The following is a 17,996-nucleotide window of genomic DNA, read 5'->3' on the forward strand; positions in this document are numbered from 1 at the left end:
CAAGAAATCAGAGCACTAGTTCTCCATTGATATTTTCTCAGAAGCAAAACACAATCCTTTTAAAAGGATGTCTTACTGATCATTTTTTGTTTGCTTAATATTTTGGTAGAGGATTGTTAAATAATATTTGCATTTTAACTTTAATCCTTCTTTTCCACATGTAAAAATTAATAAGACTAAGAGAGTAACCCTCATTTCTAATATAGAGGAGCTATTAATGCAACTCAATTGTATGTTTACAGAAGTGGGAATTTAAGATGATTCATGAAAATCTATCATGTGATGAAGTATTAGTTCTCTTTAGCTGCTTCTTTTGGTTTAATTAGTAGACATAACTCTGCAAAATAGATGCAAACTAATATCTACAGATGATTGTCTATTTCTCATTCTATTATAAGGTAAGCTTACCTCTGAAGAATAGTATTTGATATTTATACAATCAGCAGGCCTTTAGATATGTCTTCAGTCTTAATAAGTACATGTTAACTGGGACATCACAATGGAAATCATTATCCTTTATAGGCTAAAAGCAAAGTCAGATGTTTTTGCTTGCTCTTGACTCTGGCTAAGGAACATTCTAAAAGTTCTCTTTAATTATGGGAAAGCAAAGGAATTGAAATTGGTCACAATATAATATTCACAGTATTGTTAGTTGAACAGCTCTGAATCAGGACAAGTGTTTGTATGATTTTATAGTAAAGTGGTAATATTTTTTTCTCCTTATTTCCTACTTTTTATAACCCCTTACAAATTTGTTTCATTAATGTTCAGTTCCTTAAAATTACAGCATAATACGAACATCATTTTAGTGTCTAGATTTTATTTTAATTGGTTAGTTATCAAAAATATAGCCATAAAACAAATATAAAAATGCACATTTCTGATTGCTGTTTTAACCATGTTTTTGTTATTGGTTTTTATTATTTCAGTGAACATATAACCATTCATGTTATTTTGGAAGTGGTTTAAAGCACAAATTCTGTAGCCAGGCTTTCTAGATTAAAATCATCATCCCTTTACCTAAAGTTTTTTAGGCTTTGACAAATTTGTTAGCCTTTCAGCGTCTCAGTCCCCTCATCTATAAAGCGGGAATAGTAACTACGTGCTAGAGTTTCTATAAAGATTAAATTAGTTGATGTAGTTCTCAGAACATTTTCTAGAACAGAGTAAGTATTGTGTCAGGATTTGCTATTATGATTGCTGTCATCACCACATCACCACCATCTCACCATCATCGTCATCGTCATCATCTTCATCATTCCATGAATTCTCTCCACACTTGCCTCCAGTTTCATGCAACAGGAAATCTTAGTGAAAAAACAAATAGGACCCAGCCGAGAGGAATCTTGGACCCCCTCAAGCCCACTTTTATTTAAGTTTGAAGTTGGAAGTTAGAGGGGTCTTATATTCTCACTGTTGACTTAGACCAGCTCCTTTGGAATTGAAGAATGAATAAGTAGTGAATATATTTTCCCTGGATATTCTCATGTACACCTTTTGTCCTTTGGCCATCTCCCTGGGAGTGGGAAATGGGCAGAATGTGACTGATCTCTACTATTTGTCAGAGTCATGACTAAGAGTTACCATTGGAGGGAAAATGGATGAGAAACCTGAACTCCTTAACTCTCCTCTCCCTCTCATTTCCTTATACACACACCGTTTTGACCACTCTTTCCTATGATGATAGCTGACTATGCCCCCCACTACTATACCCAACTCCCTAAGTGTAGTTGTTCCTACTTCTTTCTTGAATTTCCAAATATCTGCTCACTGGACATTTCTCTGTAGATTTTCTACAAATGATCCTTGTTTGTCTTTCAGAACCATTAGGTTAAAAGTAGAGAAGAATTACAAGTGTTATCTTGAATATCTAGGAGTTAGCAAGAGTCTAATACCTAGGATATGCTTAATAAATGCTTATGGAATGATTAACAAGATAAGTGAAATGATACATGACTATATTCTTTGCACACAAAGAGATGATCACACCATGAGCCCTGCAAACTAAGGTGGTGTTTATAGGACTACCAATTCCTTACTCATAATCCCATAGATTTTCCTCACCCTTAAAGCCACATGTCATCCTGTTGGGACAATTTTACCCTTCAAGTTTGATGTTTGTTTTTACTATACACCACTTATTTTTAAAACGTACTTTTGAGTTGGAAGGAGAGAAACTTTTCTGAGATCTTTTATGACCTTAGTGACAGTTACTGATTACAAAATTGAAAAAAGCATCGATTAGCACATTTTAACTGTTTATCTTTATGGATTTAGGGTTTTGAGTTACCTTAAATCAATATTGTTCATTATGTGTTACCAGGTCTGGCACTCATTTTTTTTTTGCTGTTGTATTATAAATGATGTAGTAATGTGAATGTAGATATTGTATCTTCTCTGAACTTTCTTTATATAAAACCAAGAATGTGTGACATGGTTATCTCATCTATTTAGTTAAGAGGAGGTGTGGTTATAATCCCATATAAAAAATTGACATTTCACAGATGAATGGAAAATTAGTGGCAGGTCAGAAATTAAAGCGAAGATCATGCTATTTCAATCCTAGAATCTGGTAATTCTTGTTTTTTCATCTACAAACCAGTGAAGAAAATCAGTTTTCTCCATGTTGCATTTTAAAATATAGCTTAATTGAGCTGTAATTTTACAGCACTGTTGACTATATTCATTATACCAATTACTTGAAACTTTTTTTGTTTCTTATTTTGAAATGTGTGATAGAATTTTCTATCTTTAATCAACTTTTCTCATTATAGGAATTTTTCCTATGTTCTGTTTAGCCAAGGTCTACTTTAGAAAAAGTTAGGTTGCCTTGCTCTTTCACTGTGTAGCGATTTCAAACCTAGTATATTTAGCTGAAGTTTGTAAGATGCAAATTATATGAGGTACTTTTTTGGTCCTCTCCATTTTCTTTTCTTTGTCTTTATATTTTAGTTGAGATGAAATCAGTGATGCTAGGCTACTTAGGTTTACTAATGATGACTTTGAGCTTCCATAGTAACTTACAAATACATCCACATAAGCATAATACCAAGACATCCAAACTGATATAAAAAATCTTCAATTATAAGGAGCAAGTTGGCAACAGTTGTGGATTTGTGGAACTACATAAAAATACAGAATGTTTCCCCCAAAGTGTAGTAAACTGTAACAAATACAAAGCTCAGAGGAGAGACTGAGCTGTAGGAGTGACTTGTTATTGTCTTGTTTTCAAATGTGTTTGAAACCAGCTCTATCCCCTCTAAAACAGATGCAGAACTCTTATACTTACACTATTAGTTTTGCTTCAAAGATAGAACAAAAGCAAACTGATCACACTGATTGAAAAGATGAGTTGGTAGGTGTGTAGCATCTGGAAACCTCAGGGGAGTTGTTTGTTCCTGTCTCTGTCATTGTCCCTTTCATAATACAAAGCAGCATTTGTTCCCAGGAAATACCTGATGAATGTTCATTTTGACCATTCCCTTCTCACTAAAGGACATTTAAAAAATTCTCTCAACATCTACTCTATTGAAAAGGAGATTACCTTTTTTTTTTTTCTATGTGGTTCAGAAGAGCATGTGAAAGACCAAATAGAAGAAGAAAAAAAATTAACATTTTAAACTATCTCAAATTAGAAGGGTTTACTGGGAAGACAGAGGGTTTTCCTTTTTTAAAGGTCATGACTGGATTTTGCAATTTGCTAGAGTTTTGACTGCATCATGTCCTCTATTTTATTCTTAAATTCTGGAATGTGGACATTAAATTCACCCCTCTCACTGCATTTCTTTGCATAGTACCTTAATTAACATGAAGAGATCAAGGTATCCTTTATATTCGTATGTCAAAATACTTGATCCAGGATGCTGCCTGCCTCTGTCATTCAGAATTAGAAGCAGCATTTTTGATGGTTATATTATATATTTGCTTCTTTCATGTCGATGCAAGTTGTAGCATTGTATTTTGTTTTCCGTATCACATTAAAAGGTTTTTGAATTCACACTTCAACTACCAAATACTATATCAGGCTACTGACATCTCAGTAAGTTTTGATTTTTTTGTGTCATGGTTGTAGAATAGAGATACTGATCAATAGAAACATTTATTGACTTAAGAACATAAATAAGTGCTTGCTTTTTATAGAGAGACTTGCCTTGCATAAATGGGATTATTGAAACTTTGGATCAATGTGAAAGGTTACTGGATATTTATTTGCTTTACCAACTAATTTACAATAGGCTTTTAAAATATATTTGGCATAGTGCATTGTACAGAAATACATTTATTATATAATGAAATGTACATGCCCATTGCCTTTTTTTCTCTTTATTTAACAATAATGTTAAGTGTAATTTTGTTCACAATTGGTCATCTATACTCCCTCTTTCTTTTAATACTTAGAACATCACTAAAAAACATTTCCAAGTTTATGTTCTTCTATTGCATTTGAGCCCAAGACAATAATCAATTTTTTATGGTATGTGGCTATGGCTACATTTAACAGGTCCTTGTAAAGGTCTCATGTGTGAAGTGTGCCATATTGCTGCTTGATTTTTTTTTTTTTTTCTGGCTACAGCAATGCACCCTCTCCTCCCAACTCAGAAAAAGGCTACAGCTGAAATAATTAAAATCCATACGCTTAATGATCTGTGCCTTCTGCAAGGTGGCACATTACTGTCTCTAACGATGTTTAATAGCTCATAACATTCAATACATTTAATCATCAGTTACTGACATTTGTTGTACTTTTGCATACTGAACATATCTCGATAGGGGGGGGAAATTGCATTGGACAGATTCAATTATCAATCCTTGGTAAAGAACACTGGGTCTGACCAAATGAGAATACACGTTTATCTTCAGAACTGCTCAAGTCCCTGAAACAGGGCTATAACAAGGCCATGTGGCTATACTGGGATTTTGTTAGGTGAAGCAATTTTGATTGGTGATACATTGTGCTTTGTTGGTCTCACATCCACTTCTAGATTGTGGTCAGAGTCCCTGATTGGGATGTCAAGAGTCTGGAATGCTGGTCCCCATAGGCCACCTAACTCCTGTATGTTGCTCTCCACCAGAACTTCTCTGTCTTTATTGTTAATGTGAGACTGAGTAGGTCCCATAGGGATCTGAAATTCTCCACTCTCACAGTCATTCCTGAGACAGTGGTCCCAACAGGCTTCTGAGAATCTGCACCTCAAAGTGTTTCTTGAAAAAAGGAAAATGAGAAAGAGAGGACAGCAGAGCCTCCTACCCTTGCTTGAATGACAATGGAACAGACAGCTTTCTAATTTTACAGTATTTGCATGGTTTTCATGTAGTTTGATAGTTTAAAACAAAAAAAATCTAAGTAGAGAAGTCTTTCTTCTGAATGCTGCACAGTTAGGCCAAATATTGTCATCCTCTTTGTTGACAAGATCTAAACTGTGCCTGGCAGTACTATAGATGTTCAGGGCTTGAAGTATCCAAAGGAAACCGCTTATTTTAATGCGAATTTTGTTGGAGAAAATACAGGGTTTTATTATTCTTGATCCTCAAAAATTATGATTGTGGATTATTGACCTTTTCCCCAATCATGAATTTGAGTCATAGCCACCCTGGGGTGAAATTCATACATACGCCTAGATTTTTGATTGTTTCAAAAAAAATTTATGCTCAGGTATTATAACTCACTAATTTTGCTTTCTTCTTCAAAAACACTTTGTAGTTTCTGCATTGCTGTAAAGATTCCATTTTTCAGAATCTTTTAAGATTTGTAGCTCAAGAAAAATATATGTGGAAAAAGTTGTGAGGCAGGCAAAGGTTACCACGAAAAGGGCAGAAACATAACTAAGAGGGTGGGAACATTGGCCCTTTAATTTTCTCTAAGAATCTTGTAATAGGGAAAGAAACATCAAGTACATAAGCTGTCAGTATGTGCTGGATAATTAATGTAATTAAACAAAGAATAAATGTCATTAGACATATGAGACTTTATATAATTAGACAAAGGAAGATATGCAATTGTAGATGTTGTAGGTAAAAAATAAAAATGCTGCTTAAAAATATAGGCCCAGAGAACTTTCCTGAAGACAATTCATCAGATATTCCTTGGTGCTGTCTGTCCTTGCTTATAAGAACTGTGGGTGCTATTTTGGTTTATTTAATTGTCTGTGATTTTTAATCCTCATAAGGAGCACATGTTTATTTTATAATAATAATCCTGACAATGTGTCTCACCACAGAAGGTGTGAGATGTACATTGAAATTTCTCCCTTTCCTTGGCTTTGTGTGTTGTAATCTGCTCTTATTCTTTCACAGCATTTTTTCTGTGACTTTCATTTTCCTTCTTTTTCATTTGATCATCTGATTCCAGAGGACAGGCCCCCTGCCTGTCATTGCTGAAAGAGTACAAAGAAAAGTTAAACCCTCCTCTGCATCTGGGACTATCATCAACTCTGGGTTTACTGTTTCTTTACCTTAGAGGAACCCAGACATTCACCATCCCTTCTTCCTTCCTTCTCATAGTTTCTAGTAGTTCAATGATCAAGTATTTACAGAGTACTTACCTCCCATGCAGGCTAATTCTTTAACGGGTGAACCACGTGGTGCCTATACCATTTTGATTCCTGGTTTTCTTTCTACATGATTAACCTACCTTGGACTGTTCTCTGCACACTACTCCTTCTTCCCTGTATTACCCACAGCCTGCATCATTGCACAGTTGTTATTACTTCAGACTTCTGCATGATTGTGCAGTGTCTCCAGAGTATTCTAGAAACTGGATCAAGAATTGATTTAGAAGTCAAGCATCATTTAAAAAAATATATTCAGACTTTAAACAAAAAGGTTTTTTTTTTTTAAAGATATATTCTTGCCCTTAAGCAAGAAACACAAGAGCAGAATCATCCAAAAAATATACTTCTAAATCTGTAACCAACAGTTTGCCAGTTTGCCAACTATTCTTACTGTGTTGGGGAAGATCAAGATGATAGTGTGGTAGTGGTATTAATGATAATAACACATAAGCCTCCATTATGGGGAAGACCTTAGTCCAAGTGCTTTGAATGCACCACCTGTAATTTCCACTTGAATGCAAGCTGTGAGACCATTATTTTGATCCCCATTTTAAAGTTGAGGGACTGAAACACAAAGTTTGAAAGGCACCAAGCTAACTTATTTAAAACAGTTGGAGTGGAGTTCTGAATACAGGTCTTTGTCACTTTAAAGTGTTTATTTCTCTTTAATTCATGAGTTAAAATATGTCAAGTGTTTAGAGCGATACATACATATTAAGCCTGTAATAAATATATACATATTAGCAGACTTGGGAGATAGCTCAGTCAGTAGAGTTGCTTGCCTTGCATGCACAAGGCCCTGGATTCGATCCCCAGCACCACAATATATATATATATATATATACACACACATATTGACTGTGGATTTTCCCCTTGGTCTCTCATTTGGTTGTGTTAGTTTTTTCTTTCCAGCAGGTATTGGTGGCTTGAAGAGAGCACAGGTTTTACCATCCAGATGATTCTCTGAGTCAGGTCTATAATTAAGTCCATGAGACTGATATTAGAACACACATGCAGGCAGATCTCTGTTACCCTTTCTTTACTGCTCCATTCCCACTCCTACAAGTTTATGCTAGTTCTTAGTTGAATATTTCAGTATTATAGAAAAAGGAGTTTTCTGGGAAAATAATTTATTTCACCTGATAAATTTGCTTATCATTTGGCAATGTAGATTTCTGTTTTAATTCAGTAATCCTATAACTATAGGGGTAAAAGATACATTAAAGTTATTGCTGGTTTCAGATTGCCTTTCTTTTGGAATCTTTAAGGATATGAAATTATTTGTATCTGCTTAAAATGAGCTTTTAGCTTTAATATAAGCTGAAATTAATTACCTCCTGTTTATCTTAGAATAATCTGAGAGGTTAACCTGAGTTTTCCACTTGCAGACTCCCATTTTATAATATGACTGTCTCTTGCTGTCACCCCTCACCCCTCTCTCTCTTTCTTATGGACATGTGCTGGACTACTTACGGGGGCGTTTGCCAGCTTGATTAGTTTTGCCTACGAGCTCTGTACTGACCTACTCACTTTGACACAGTATTGCTAACCAAATGGTCAGCATCTGGATGAAGTGCCATTATACTGACCCACTGTATGAAAATCTGAACTAGAAAATCCATTTGATTGGGCATGGTTCCTCAAGTAATGCTAGTGTCTTCACATGCTGGGCGGAGATGGGGCTGGTCTCTCCCATTGGGGTACTCCATCCTAAGAGTAACTAGTCCTGCCTGAGTGGTCTACTACAGACAACCATGTAGCTCCCTAGGTTCCGTGCACAGTTCATCTCCCCTTGTCTTGAATAAGTGGATCTATTCTATTCCAACAGCAGCTGACTTACCCATTAATACTTTACATGTGTGGGTCTGGTTTAACCTGTGGTCATCCTCTCCGTATCTCATTGGATTTGCCTTGATGTGTAATGTTCTTTCAAGCTACATGGAGGAGCTTTATGTAAACCCATGGGAAGGGTGGGGCACTTGGATTGAATATATATCTCCTTAACTGCAGTCTCCACCATAAACTTTGTGTAGACCACTAGGGCCATGCATCTTAAAAATTCAGATTGGGCCAGTGTAAGAATTAATTTTTAAGTTTCTCTGAAACCACTGTTGTATATCAAGCTGTTTATTTCTGCCTATGCATAAAGACTAAGCTGGTTAGCAAGGTAATGTGCTTATTACAGATGATAGCCTATTGGAAAAATCCTAAAGTATAATATATTTTCCTATATGGCCATATTCCTCAAGTATAAAAATAATCACTGTAAGAGTTAAAAAACTATGACACCAACTGAGAGAATTGCATTATGTTCTAATGTGACTGTAAAATGATGCATTTTTTTTTTTATTTTCCCTTGTGTCTGTGGATACATTATGGGATGCACAGATTCTCAATGCTATCATTAGCCTTATAAACTAGGTTTTGATTAATAGGTGAGGTATAACATTTCAATTAAAATATTGAATATATTGTTTTACCCTAAATTAAATAGTGTCATATTAACTCTATTCTTGAAGTTTATTGATACTTTCATATCTCTGTATATTTTTCTATATGAAGCTTCATTTATGGTTTCTTCTAGTCCTCCTTCCCCAGGTAGATATTTACTCACTGATATAGTATCAGTCTCATTCCTAGTTAATCATTATCCTTTCTCTTTTCCATTTATAGGATCTGTTTGTGTCAATATCTACTTGACTCCTATATTGTCATTATTCCTCATTAACTCCACCTTGTCTTTTGTATCCACATCTAATTGATCCCCAGATTCACTGTTTATGTCACAGAGATCTCATTAACACTTCCTTCTTATCCTGTGTGTCATGTGTCTATTTTCTGTTCCAGACCATCATCTCTGCTGTCTCATACTATAGCTGCATTTGCCCTGTTAACTGGTTTCTCTGTGCTAGTCATGTTCTATCTGGTCTATTTTATGTGACTAAAATAATCTTCCAAAAATGAATATCTGTTAATGTCACTCCCCTCTTGGCAGAAGACACTCCAGATCTTTTACATGATATTTCAGGCTCTACCACCTCTCCCCAACTGCCTTCCTCATACTCGCTTCCACAGAGATGTGTTTCCCTACTCAGTCTGGGATCCCGACTTTCAGAGCCTTGTGTAGTATTCATCTGTCTAGGATGCCCTTCTCACCTGTGTGTTCCTGGTGAGCACCTCTTTGTTTTTTGTAGATTATGAAATCCAACAGCTTTCCCCTACTAGTCTCATACTGAATAAATCAATCACTCATTCCTCCCCATTGCCTGCATTCTGAATTATGTCTGCTATGACACACAATCATGGTATTCGATTATGTTTTTGCAAACCTGTTTTCTCATGAAACTGTGAATTCTTGGAGACGAATCCTCCCAGCCATCCTTTTAATTCCAGCGCAGAATACAAAATATGACACTTGTTGAGTTGGTTCAGTTCTCTCTACATGTTCTATATGTTAAAGAATAAGTTGCCAGAAGATGATTAGAAGTCTGGATCTTGGGTTTCTATGTACTGTTTTTGTCTTATTACCTCAACTAAGACTAAAGTCTTAAGGAGGCCAGTGTCCTAAGTTTAAGTCCTCTATGGAGCAGTTGACTTTGTCCCTCAGATGTTGGTAACCTCAACTAGTTGTCTAATAATTGCCATTGGTTCCATGGGAAATTGAGAGAGAGGATGGTTAAGCTCAGGGCAAATTCATCTCTCCTATTAGAGATATCAAATTAAATACCTGATGCTGAAAGCATGGTTTAACATTTCAGTAAGAAATATATACTTTTTTGTGTTGATAGTACCTATCCATTGTGCACTGATAGGCTTGTCATGAAAGGGTCTCTGTTGTATTGGAGGTAGCAGGAGGACCACCTGGTCATGAGTTTTGTAATAAGAACAATAAGAGTGTGTCCACAACCTTTTAGGATTGCCAGCCTTAAGGCCTCCAATATACCCACTCTGCCGTCCATGTTTGTCTTCCAGGTGAGACGATGCGGATCGCCTCCTCTGAGTTTGCTGATGACCCATGTTCATCTGTGAAGCGTGGCACCATGGTGAGGGCAGCAAGGGCTTTGCTATCGGCTGTAACACGCTTGCTCATCCTTGCAGACATGGCGGATGTCATGAGACTTTTATCTCATCTGAAAATTGTACGTATATAGAACTTACCAACTTTCTTTACATGGGTGCACTCTTGACCATGTATGTTATAGCATCGAATTGTGTTGGACACAGCTCCCTCGGTTACTCACCCACATGGTGTACCACCAAATTTTTCTAACAATAGAATTAAACTTAGTAATATATCCTAGAAGTATTTGGATTGCTTTCCTTCCCTAAGAAAACAACAGCAACAACAACAACAACAACAACAACAACAGAAAACAGAGTTTAAATTTCCACTTACTTCTTGGAGTATGCAAGTGTGTACTTTTAGGTCATAGAGCTTGGACTCAGTGCCCCTGTCCTTACTCTATCTCAGGAGTCAGAGCTGTGTTGGTTCATGTGGTAATGAGGCTCTGGCCAACTCTTACGTGCCACTTATGCCCACCTTAGAAAGGCCATGTGTTGAATATATTTTATCTGCCCCAAATCTGTTCTTCTGAATATATATGGATTTTGAGATCTTTATAAAGTGGTAATATGTGGTAATATGTGCACCCCATCCACATGTACTTTGCTTGTCATGGTTCCTTTTAATTCTTTTAATTTGCTAATGGAAGTGGAATCCTGCCCTGGTCACAGGCTTTACTGGAACACGGACTAAAGCAATCTCCCCAGACATTGACAGCTGGGCCTTTCTGTTCTCCTGGTTACTGAAAACAATTTAATTGCAATCACAAGGATTTAACCCTTTGAATAAACATACTGAAGCACAGTTGCTCTGCCAAGAGATGCCCTTTTCCATGTCCTCAGTGGATTTAGTTCCTGGAAAGTTGGCACCTACCTTGGATTTACCTCCAGGTCTTTAAATGATGGGATGGGAAATGCAGAATTTCTTTTTTGGGGGGAACTAATCATTTGCTGGCTTAGGCCTCCAGCCCTGGGATTATAAACTTTTCATGTTGCCTTTCAGCACATCTAAGTTTTACTGTCTTTGTTGAATTGAAGCAGGTTATGAAGAGGAAATGGGTGAGCTAGGAAAAGAATAATGAGGCCTCTTTTCCCCTCACCTTTCTCAAATTCGTTCAGTAGAAGGGACTAAGAAATATCTTAAATCATAAGTGTTGTCTGTCAAAAAATCTTGGGCAGTTACTTTACTGGAATTAGCACTAGTGAAAAGGTCAAGATTTCAAAGTTATGCAAAAACTCCTAAGTATTTTGAAAACTCTTAAATACAAGATCTACAGCCCAACCTCCATTATCATAAACCATAAAGTGAACTATAGTGCTGGTGGTTTTCATGCAGGTTCCTGAGGAACAAGGCAGAACCTGTTCTGGGTTCTCTTTCCTCGATTCTTCTCAGAGAATAGACCTTCAAAAGCCACAGATGACTCGTGTCAACTGGATGAGGTGAAGGATTTGAGGAGACACTTTACCTACGTCAGGAGATACTGAGGGGCAGTAGAGCATTTTGATTAGCCATGTGACCACTGGAGTCAGACTAACAGGGCTTCGTTTTAGGGTCCACTTACCAGCTGATCACATATCCTTCTTACACCTCAGATATCTCATCTGTATAATGGTAGTGCAGCCTTCAGGTCATGAAGAGATTCAAATGGGGGAGATTCCTAGGAAGCACTTAATCACAGAGTCTGGCACAAAATAAGTATTTGGGAATTGGTGGCTACATATGGCTTATAATACCACTGGAGCCACTTATAGTGCTGGCTGTCATTCTTCCAACCCCCTTACTGATACATGCATCTGTTATGCTACAAATAATTTTATTTTCAATGTATGGGAGAAAAGATTTTGTTTTTACCTTACAACCTATTCAGTCTTCAAAGTCCTTTTTTCCAGAAAGATAGATTCCATTATCCTAGGGGGAGAGTAGGATTAAACCCAAAGGAAATTAATATTTTGTCCCATGTGTCATTGTTGGTCATGTTGTGGAAGGTCCTTTTCAACAATCTTTGGGGTGATAAAGGGCTAAATATTCTCCCTGATCTGCCCCCACAAGGAAAGTGCTCCTTAAATCTGAACCTGTGATACCCTGTGTGCATCAGTGGCTGCCTGTAGTCCTGTTCTACCCACCTGTTTGACAGTGCTGACTGCTGATAATATCACTGCAGTTTGTAATGTAGAGTCAATTGCATTCTTTTCTCCACGCAGAAGATTAAGGGAAGCTTAAAATAAGAAAAAATAAAAGGATTTAGCACAAACTCATGCAAAGGTCAACCTAGCAATATTAAGTAGTCCTGTCAGACTGTCAGTAGTAAAATTAAAAATGATTGTAGACTAAATAATTCATTTGTTCTACTTAGACTGCAGCCTCTGTAGCAAACAGCAGTGGTGGAATATTGCTATCTTGTGGAGCAAGTGAGGAACTACAGTTTCTGTAGCCATCACTGCATTGTGGAGGTTGTGGCCTCTGTCACGCTTTGAGTTCAGATTAGCCTAGGTTTCATCTCATGGAGTATCAACCCACCCCCTAAAGACATTGTGTCAACAAAATCATTATAAATGAACATAGTGCACAGTTCTGCTTAGTATCATATTATTTCTTTTCTGTAGAAGCACAACCTCTCATAAAGTGTTGTAAGCATCTATTTTGGTTTTCTGACTTAGGATGAAGGACATGTCATGTATCTTTACATGTTGTGATGAAGCAAGTTAGAAACTGTCATATGAACCTTTCTTAAAGTTTTATTCCAGTAAACATTGATTTCCTTTACCATATGGATGCTAAAACGTAGATGATGGGAAAAAAGTGTAGTACATTTTAGTAAGAGTTGTGACTGATTTTTCTGCTCATTCAGATTGAGAAATGTCCTATGGGTCCTACAGCCTCCTGCCAGGTCAAATGCTATGTAACTATTTTACCTTTAACCATTACATATAGTATTTCATTTTTTACCTTCTAGGCCATATGCCAAATGTTTATTGGTGCTTTTTCTAGATCTAGTTTATTCACATATCTGAGTAACTTACAGGAACATATGTGAATTTTCATTCTTGTCAGAAATGTACATCCATGTTTATCCATCAACAGTTTACCAGGCAGATGGAGAATAGTCAATTTATTTTTCTGTAACACCAGTCTTCACCCTCTGCCCCACGCCCCAACATGATATCATTGGCAAATTGAGTAATCATGAGCGAATGCCATTTAGCCTCTGAAAATGAGTAAAGTATTAGGGTTCTACTCAAGTTATGTAGTTTTACAGTTTATAGGTCTTTACATTCTGTTCTCTTACAGTTATATTTGGAAACCGAAATTCATGTGGCTACTGAGCTTTTCTCATTTAACACAAAGAGATGTTAGTTGTCTATATGATGTTCTTGTTCTATCATGCAAGCATTTTTACACTTTAATATTGGATACTTTTTTAGTATGTCATATTAGAGCTTAATATGACTTCAAAAAGTTTTTGCTGCTGCTGCTGTTTTTTCAAATCCAGAAGGAAAGTGATGAAACAGTGGGTGACATATAGTTCTAAAGCCACACAGGGATTTGACATGTAGCTTGACATATAGTTCCTGTTTTAGTCAGTTTTTGAGTCACTGTGACCAAAATACCTGACAAGAACAACTTGAAGAGTGAAGGATTATTTTGGCTTACAATTTCATAGGTTCAGTCCCTGGTCAACTGACTCCATAGCTATGGGTCCAGGGTAAGGCAGAACACCATGGCGGAAGGACATGGAGTAAGAAAGCAACTCAGGACATGGCAACCAGGAAGGAGAACTCTGCTCACCAAGGACAAAATATAAACCCCAAATGCACACTCCCAGTCCCAGTATTGTACTTAATCCAGTCACACCCTACCTGTATACAGTTACTGACCAGTTAATCCATATCATTGGATTAATCCACCAATAATAATATAACCATTTCACCACTGAACTTTCTTTCATTGTCTCCCTCCCTTTTGGGGAATAACACATATATAAACCCCAACTATAGTTCCCCCACATGTGGGGATTTGATGTTCTTGAGAAAACCTAATGTAATCTTTTATACATCAGACACTATTATAATTATAATCACTTTCATTACTGAAGTTCCTGGTGAGTGATTCCCCAACCAGACACCTAGTATATCCCACAATCAGTTGGCATTGTCAGTGTGTTAGGTTGAATACGTGACAATTCACAATTTTAATAAAATCCTGCCTTTCAATCAGTGGTCATGAAGAGGGATATTTATTTTCCCTAGACACTGAATTAATTTAATCAGATTATATTGTCAATTATTAGTATGAGTGATAACGTTACATATGAATACATCAAAACATGCATATGCCAGAGAAAATAATCACCTTTTTTCTGTCCTCAGGCTAGTCCCTGGAATAATGACATTCTTTATTATCAGAGAATTTCCCTCTAGAAAATAGAATGACAAAATATAATATAATAACCACTTAGTCAATGTCTTGAGAATGTCAAATTTGATTCGTGGCTATGAAAGGCCAAATCAAATTCTGCCGTCTCATTGTTTGGGGTCATTAATGATACAGGCTAATCTGAATATTACCAGTGCTTTTTATGATGTTAGCATCAAATAATCTTGCATATAGCCCCAGTAACTTGTTATTTCTTAGTAGATACCATTTAGTCCTAAAGTTAGAATGTGACTTTTTTGACTGAATTTTAATTTGTATAAAATAGCTTTGCCTCTAATTATAAATGTACAAAATTATGACCCTAGTTCCTTAGCATATCATTTCTGTTGCAACTATCACGGCATTAACTTCATGCAGCTAAACTGTTTATAATTTACTTAGTTTTTTCAAGAAATACTCATTGGTACTTGGTGTATGTAAAACACTGTGATGAAATATGTATCTTTAAAGATGACTTGACTCCTGCCTTCAAAACTTTATAGGGTAGTGGGAGAGACATTAAGAAAGAGTGTAATAGGAAAGACAGTAGAATGAATCAGACATAACTTTCCTATGTACATATATGAATACATGATCAGTTACTCCACATCACGTACAAACAAAAAATGGGAAGTTATAGTCCATGTATTATGATATGTCCAAATACATTCTATTGTCATGTATAATTAAAAAGAACAATATAAATTTTTTAAAAATGGAACAAAAAAGGAGTGTAATATGTGTTGGAGATATGTGAACATTGCTGTAATTTCATTCGGAAGATAAATATGATGCTTTCTTTGGTAAATAATAGAAAAAAACTAACTCAGTTTAATATTTTAAAAGGGAATGTATTTGCTCACCAGCTGAGTCCAGAGGCAATTGTTTCAAATAAGTCTTGATCAGGTTTTAAAGATGTGACATGGAAGCTGGGCCCTATGGCACATGCCTGAAATTCCAGCAGCTTGGGAGGCTGAAGCAGAAGGATCACAAGTTCAAAGCCAGCCTCAAAACTTAGTGAGGCTCTAAGCAACTCAGCAAGACCCTGTCTCAAAATAAAAAATAATAACAAAAGAAGGGCTGGAGATGTGGCTCAATGATTAAGCACCCCTGGGTTCAATCCCCACTACCAAAAAAAAAAATGTAGTGGCAAAGTCCAGTTTACTATCTCCTTTTCCTTGTTGAAGGTGCTACTCTTGGTAGGCCCTGTTCATATGATCTAAAGCAGGTTGCCAGCCATTCTCAAAGCTGTATGCTCCCAGATTAAACATAGTATAAAAGAGGAGATTTTCTTTCCATGTAACTTTAACATAAGTTCCACACTATTGTTAGCCTTGATTGACCTCTGAATCATGTGTGTATCCAGATTATTTATGTAGAGAGAAAATGGCACATGCTGACCTTTTAATTTAGAACTTACCCTTCTCAACTGGGAAATGGAGTCAGCTCCACCAGATTATATTGTCAGCCAATTCAGGAGGTATGACGTGGCTGGAAGGAGGAACCTTCAAGATCAGGTCTCAATGAACTCAGTGGAATGATTGCCTTTTACTTGTGCAGAGTTATAAGTCTAAGTCTGAAACTGGAGCCTGATAATTAGGCGTATCTGGAAAGAGTCAGCTTCATCAAAAGAGTTGGGGGTATATGATCCTGTCCAATAATGAGAGTGAAGCCACACAGCTATCTAAACAGGGAACTTCCACATAAGAATTCTTAACTTTAATAGCAGAATAACCAGAGATCGGCTATTAAAAAGTAGAGTCCTCTATGAAATGTAGAAATGTCAGAAGCACCAGCACTAGCCCTAGGGCTGAGATGGAGCACTCTTGAGAGGGTCCACACCTACAGGGCTGAGAGAGCGATGTTGGAAGGCATGGTTCTGGGTCACTTGATGATCTAGAAGTCACTAAGGAGGCACATGGTCAAGTAGAACTTTCCAAAAACGGCCCTTTAGGGTATTGAGGAAAACTGCTCACAGTCTGGTGTCTCAGTGAAGGCACTCTGCTACTGCTGACCACCTGGTGCTGGAGAAGCTGCCCCTGCTGTAAGAGCATTGAAACACAGAGGGAAGGAGGGGAGAGGCAACAACAAGGTCAGATGGGACAGACAGCCAGCTTGTGGAGGGCCTTGGGACAGCATTCTGTGTATTACGGGCAGCCACTGAGTGGTACTAAGCTTTAGAATCAGATTGTGATTTAGATAAATAATTTTGTTATCAATGTAGAAAAGGAATTGAAATGGTGTGATCCAGGTTAAGATACTGTTGAAATTATCCTGGTGAGTAAATGATGAAAAGCTGAACTAAAGAAATGGCAGTGTGTGTTATGACAAAGAGGCCAGTTTTAGAGATGGTGAGGAAATAGTGATGAAAATATGGAGGCTGATTGGATAGGGCAAAGTTCTTAGTGAGTCTTCATAATTAGCAAATCTGCACAATCAAACCTTAAAGTCATTAGCTTTTTAAACCCAACCTTTTGGGAAATTAATGCAGCACAGCCCAGGAGGTAAAAGTAGGAGCTCTTGAGCAAACTACCTGGGCTTCAAGCCAGGCGCCTGCACTTGCTGACTGTGAGGTCTCTGGCAGTTTGAGTTAGTCATGCTCCCATCTCAGTCTTTGCCCTGTGAAGTGGGGCTAGGGGAAACATCAAAGAGCTGCTTTGAGAGACTAAATTGAATTTATGTAAACCATTTAGAACAATGTCTATCACATCATAAGCACTCTATGACTCTAGCTGTTGTCATTTCTCTTGTACAAACTGAAAATAACTTTGGAAATATATCACAAACTATATTATTGTTATGCACTTTAAGAATAATGAAACCAGCATTTAATCATTCTTGTTTACTGATGAAATTGTTTTACTGTTCATTTGTTAACAGGAAAGAGAAAATTCAATCAAGAACACTAACTTACCTTAAGGAGGCAGAAAGATAAAGTGTGGTTATGCTGTAAGCATTAATGATCAAAC

At 36.8% G+C, this 17,996-nt stretch overlaps 1 protein-coding gene across 4 annotated transcripts in view; it reads left to right on the forward strand.

The window, feature by feature from the left end:
* Ctnna2 (catenin alpha 2) overlaps positions 1-17,996 on the forward strand; it is a 1,081,443-nt gene that overhangs the window by 315,463 nt on the left and 747,984 nt on the right. For all 4 annotated transcript variants that reach the window (XM_047523044.1, XM_047523045.1, XM_047523046.1 and 1 more), the window contains exon 4: positions 10,524-10,690. In XM_047523044.1, coding sequence (XP_047379000.1) covers positions 10,524-10,690 — 167 coding nt within the window. The remainder of the gene's footprint in view (positions 1-10,523; positions 10,691-17,996) is intronic.

Source organism: Sciurus carolinensis, chromosome 13 (assembly GCF_902686445.1).
Source record: "Sciurus carolinensis chromosome 13, mSciCar1.2, whole genome shotgun sequence".
Lineage (NCBI taxonomy): Eukaryota > Metazoa > Chordata > Mammalia > Rodentia > Sciuridae > Sciurus > Sciurus carolinensis.